At 53.5% G+C, this 5,523-nt stretch overlaps 1 protein-coding gene across 2 annotated transcripts in view; it reads right to left on the bottom strand.

Moving 5' to 3' along the window:
- Nucleotides 1-790: 790 nt before the first annotated feature.
- The window catches only part of SLC24A4 (solute carrier family 24 member 4), a 133,396-nt gene continuing 128,663 nt past the window's right edge, over nucleotides 791-5,523 (bottom strand). The window contains exons 15-17 of one of the 2 annotated variants that reach the window (XM_006925538.2): nucleotides 2,818-2,930; nucleotides 2,314-2,379; nucleotides 791-1,182 (exon numbers count right to left, since the gene is read on the bottom strand). In XM_006925538.2, coding sequence (XP_006925600.1) covers nucleotides 1,030-1,182; nucleotides 2,314-2,379; nucleotides 2,818-2,930 — 332 coding nt within the window. In that variant the 3' untranslated portion in view covers nucleotides 791-1,029. The remainder of the gene's footprint in view (nucleotides 1,183-2,313; nucleotides 2,380-2,817; nucleotides 2,931-5,523) is intronic. The other variant, XM_006925537.2, reaches the window with a different exon arrangement.

Genomic DNA, 5,523 nt, shown 5'->3' with positions numbered 1-5,523 from the left:
AGGCTTTGAAATTTGTTGGGCGTACAAACAATGGGGTCTTTAAGCAGGAGGGTTTTGAGAGCAGAGCATTCATAAAGAAATGACAAACCCAAAGTGACAGTCGCATCGCATGGAAGGTCTGGGAGGTAAGGCTGTAAACTACACTCTCCACTGCGTCTCTGAGTTAGCACTCATTTGGATGTTAGTCTTTCGCTCTTCCCTAAATTCCAAACCAAACGTCTTGGTGTCCACGCAACATGATACACACAGGATTCGTTTTCCGTGTTACTTTTTTTGGTCCCCATCACGGTCCTTATGTATAGAATGATATTTTTCAAGTATGATGATCTTTTAGGATATTTTATTTTTAACATTTCATTGCTCATTCTCTGAATGCATCAATAAAAGTGATAAGAATATTGTTTTTTTTTTCTTTCTTCTGCTGTGAAAAACTGTTTCCATTCTTCCAATTTTTTTCCAGAAAAAAGGGGTGGACTGTCTGCCGTCATGGCCTCGAACCCCCAGCAGGTCGAGGCCTTGGCCCCTCCAAACCGTGAGCAGTTCCAGCAGAAGTCAGAGGCTCTCAGCAGCACACGCTGCCTAAGGAACTCACACCCTCTGGGCCAGAGGGGACATTCAAGGACAATGTTCCTATTTTGCACTCGCCCCGGGAGGACTCACATTCACTGACCACCTCATTTCTGAGGATGCTGCGAAACAGAAAGACAAACTTCACACAGATGTCCTTCTGACGAAGGTGTCCAGGAAACGTGACACACACATCCTGTGGCGGGCAGCTCAGAGGTCTGCAAAGCTGCTCCAACAGCAGCCCCTGAATCTTGCCTTTCATTGGGCAGGAGACCAGGAGGAAGTGGAGGACGCCCAGCAGCCTGGCCCGTGACCATCGACCATGATGGCTCTTCCTTCCAGTGTACAAAAGGACAGACTGTGGCTGTGGGCGCAGGAGAGACCTGTGGTGGGGGAGGGGGGAGAAAGGAGGGTGCCAGCGCCGGTGTCCGGAACAGCTCCCAGCGGGGCTGTGGCTCAGCTCTAGTCATCTTCTCGACACATTGGCAAGTTGACAAAGGTGAAGACGTTAAACTCTATCATTATCGAGAAGCATAAGAAGATGGCATAGAGAACCAATACGTAGATGCCCAGCTTCCGGTCCAGTCTCCACTTGTTTAGATGGATGCCGAGGACCTGGAAGGAGAGAAAGCAAGGACTGGGCTCAGGTACAGAGAAGTCCAAGAGACATGTTTACTGGAAAACTACACACAAACAATGGGCCCCAGAACTTTCTCCAAAAGGTGGAGCAGAGCAGACGGCTGCTGCCGGGCATGTCTCTGGTTTGACCGGAGTGAGCCCTGCAGGCTTTAGATTTGTCCGATGGAAGATGGAGGCCCTGGGCCAGCCCCGTGGACTGCAGGGACACACAGCAGCTGCCCTCAGGGAACTGACCCTTCCCATCTCAGTCTAGGCACCAAGGTCCTCCCTGCCCAGGCCTTCTCCAGGGACAGCGAGGGTCTTCTGCTGTGTCCTCTCTTTGCTTCAGAACTTTTTATTCTCAGCACTCTTCAAAAATACTGCCAAGGCTCCTGTTGGCCCCAAATCTGGCAAACATCAGCTTGGACCACGTCTCTCCCTCTGTCTCTCTCTGTCTCTCCCTCTGTCTCTCTTTGTCTCTCTCTCTCCCTCTGTCTCTCTCTCCGTCTCTGTCTCTCTGTCTCTCTCTCTGTGTGTCTGTCTCTGTCTCCGTCTCTGTCTCTCTGTCTCTCTCTCTGTGTAGACAGGTTGGAGCACATCCTCTTTCTACATTCTTTCCAGACTCTCCCACACTTCCCTTCACGACCTTCTTTCACATCTCCGAGTCGAGCAGGTGCCCCATGAGCTGGATCATAGTTAGCTCATCAGAGCAATGTCATGGGTCCTATGGAGATGGACTAATCTGAGTTCAGATCCCAGCTTTGCCGTTGCCTAACCCCGTGACCTCGGATGAATTACTTAACCCCTGAGCCTTGGTTTCTTCTGCAAGATGGGAAGATAAGGTGGTTGTAAGGACTGAACAAATAAGCGAGGTAAAGAGCTGAGCACAGTCCTGGGCACGGGGCGCAAGGGGGCCTCAGCACTATGTGCCAGTCCTGAGGCCAGGCCCTCATGTCCCCATTCGGCGCAGATCGAGTCTGGGGGTATCTGAATTTTTCTACTTCCTCAGCTTTATCCTTCCCTGCCAGGGGTTGCGAGAGGGGCTTTCAGAGACACACAAGGGACCCAGCAGAATCTGATGAAATGAAGTGTGTGCGAGGCTTCCATTTCGGAATTGGAAAAACTCACGGTGAGCGCCACGGAGCCCAGCAGCAACACCACAGAATAGACCAGCCCTCGGCTGTTGATCTTCACCTGGAAAAACAAACACACGTGCCCTGAACTTCTGGGCCCTTTGGAGCCCACTCATTCCGAGAGCCCAAGGTGCCCTGGTCATTCCTGCCCGTTTGGAAAGCAAATGGTGTGGTCACGGTGAGCGTGTGGCTGAGGAGGGCCACGTCCCTGGACTCTGCTTCTCTGAAGAAAAGGACCAGGAGGAGATGGGCACGCCAGTGAGCTGAGCTGTGGGAGGCAAGCGCCCGTGAGTGCTGGGCACGCCTGGGCTTCCCCCTACAGGCACCCCTCAGGCTACTCTGGAACCCTTTGTAGAGTGTGGGTGCCAGGGAGCCAAGGAAAAGCAGGCAGCGTGTCCTCTGCAGCCCTCGGTGGAGCAGGGCCAATGCCACTGTCATGGCCATAAAAGGCCCACTCCCGGCATCCGTCACGCTTACTAAGAAGGTGAGAGGAACTCACCGTGGACCCGTGATTAATGACCATGGTCTGCAGGCCCCACGGTATGCCCAGTCCCACCAGGATGTCGAACACGTTGCTCCCTATGGTATTAGAGACCGCCATGTCGCCAAGGCCTGGAGGGGACAATAGACACGTGTTACTCATTAGGAGCAGGTCACTAGAAACCGTCCTTTCCTGTAATTGTTCTATTACTGCCATTCCTTAGGAAGGAATTCCTTCTTCGTGAACCTCAAGTTTCTAAAATCCTTTTATGAGTCTGTGACCCACTCCCTTCATGAAGTCTATGGGGGCCTGTATGGGCTGAACTGGAACCCCCTCAAGATTCACATGTTGGAGTCCTAACCCCTAAGGCCCCCAAATGTGACCTTATTTAGAGAGAGGATCTTTACAGAGATACTCAAAATGAGGTCATTAGGGTGGGTGCTTATCTAGGATGACTGGTTTCCTTGTAAAAATGGAAACTTGGACACAGACAGCACGGGGAGAATGTCCCATGGACATAAAGACAAACATCCACAAGCCAGGGAGAGAGGCCTGCAGCACAGTCTTCCTCTGAGTCCGCAGAAGGAACCAGCTCTGCCTTGATCTCAGACTCCCAGCCTCCAGAACTGGCAGAGAGTAAGTTTCAGGCGTTTGCGCCTCCCAGCGTGTGGTCCTTGTCACAGCAGCCCTAGGGATCCAATAAAGGGCCTTTCCTAGTTCCCCTGCCAGATTTGTCAGCCGATGTTTTCTGAGGGCCCACTATGTGCTTCACCTCGTTTAACATCCCTCAGCTGCTCTGGGAGGGAGGGGGCATTGTCCTCACATGGCAGATGATGAAACTAAGGCTTGGGACGTGCCTAAGGTCATGTAGTTCGCGAGTGGTCCAGCGTCCTTCACACCGAGCCACGACGTGTAGCTGTGGCCCAGGCGATTGTACCATTTCCCTGGTTTGAATGACAGAGTGTTGGGTCTTATGCCCCAGTGGCTTACAAAGAGTGAACTCTTTTCTCCCAAACAGACTACAAGGGTCTTTGAGGGTGGGAGCCATGTCATCATCTTCCCCTTCCCGCCCCATTATGCAACAGCATGCCAGCCACCTACCTGAGGAACCTAATAACTTGAAGAGTATTCGTTTGAAAACAAGCTTTTACCGGTAAGACTCATGCTGGCTGAAACCCGTTCTAACCTGGCCATTTAGCCCTAATTCGGTCTGATTGTCGTCCTCTGGCACACATACAAAGGTTTGCGGAAGGGACAAACAAGCCTGAAACCCAAATGCTTGTGACCGTAAAATTGCTCTGGTCGCTAAGAAGCCCATAGCAACTCAGAGGAGCGTCTGGAGAATGGACTCGTCTCCGTCCGAGCACCACCCCTGACATAGCCAGGTCGCCTTCTCCTCCTGCCCTGCTGTCATCCGCTAACCTCCGGGACATAACGCCTCCTTCCTCCAGGGCCTCACGTTCTCCCCCGCTGCCTGCCCCAGGCGCTGCTCAAAATCTGGGCAGCTTCGTCGTTAGGGCGGCATCTCTGGGAACCCTGCCTGCCAGTCTCCCAGGCTCTGGCGTGGCAACTGTTTCAGCTCAGCTATTGGCCCTGGCGAGGAGGCGGGGCTCTCCGGACAGGTCTGGAGGCAGCAAGGACTCGGCAGGCAGCGGGGAGGAGAGCGTCTCAGGTCTGGCGGACTTGCCATTTCGCACAGGCGCTGCCCTCAGAGGAATCTATGGCACCATTTCCCACACTTGAGGAGCACACGACTCCCTTGTGGGTCTTGCTAAAAACCGGATTCTCATTCGGTGGGGCCCAGGGTGGAGCCCGAGAATCTGCATTTCTCACAGGCTCCCCACAAGTCCGATGCTGCCAGCCTGGACCACACCTAAAGCTGTGAGCCTGATTTAGGGAGCCTTGGATGCAGGACCTCGGGTTAGAGCACCCTGCGTGGCTCCCGCTTTGTGCAGTGGACCCAGGACAGCGGTTTCTGGATCCTCTGCCATTGAGAAACTCCGTGTTCTAGTCATGTCTGTTGGATCCTCCGTCAATGACATCAGTGTCACCCTTATGACAACTCTGCACCCCCACCCCTGCCTCACCCTCGCTCGGTTTCTTCGCTTCTACACTCAACAGTAGCCACTCTGAGATGACGTCCTCCCTCAGAATCCCTGTCCCTTGTTCCTGCAGAGCCCCTTCTTTCACCTCGCTGGGGTCCCCTCCAGCCCTCAATCTTCTAGCACCCCCCGGACCCCCAAACACACACACTAGCCTGGACACCAGGGCAGACGTTTAAGCTGCACATTCTCTTGCCCCCTTGACCTTCCATCACGTCCACCCAGCCAGGTCTAGCTCCAGATGGACTTGTCACCTCTCATCTGCATGTCGCTGGAGCTGGTATGACTGAATCCCACCCAAGTTCACACCACTAAAGGGTCAGCGGGGATCTTGGTGCTTGTTCCCTCTCCTTTTAGTCACTGTCCTGGGTTGAAAAGGGCCCCCTTGGGCCCAACCTTTGATGGTGACCTTATCTGCAAATAGGGTCTTTGCAGATACAATCAAATTAAAATGAGGTCGTACTGAGTTCGGGTGGGCCTGATTCCCGTGACTGGGGTCCTTCTAAGAGGGTCGTTTGGACACGCGCGCAGAGGAAGAACGCCATGTAAAGACGTGGGCAGAGACTGGACCGATGCGGCCACAAGCCAAGAAACACCGTGAATTCCAGGCAACGGCCAGAAG

This window comes from Pteropus alecto, unplaced genomic scaffold (genome assembly GCF_000325575.1).
Source record: "Pteropus alecto unplaced genomic scaffold, ASM32557v1 scaffold8, whole genome shotgun sequence".
NCBI lineage: Eukaryota > Metazoa > Chordata > Mammalia > Chiroptera > Pteropodidae > Pteropus > Pteropus alecto.
This window is presented reverse-complemented; position numbering and strand designations above follow the sequence as displayed.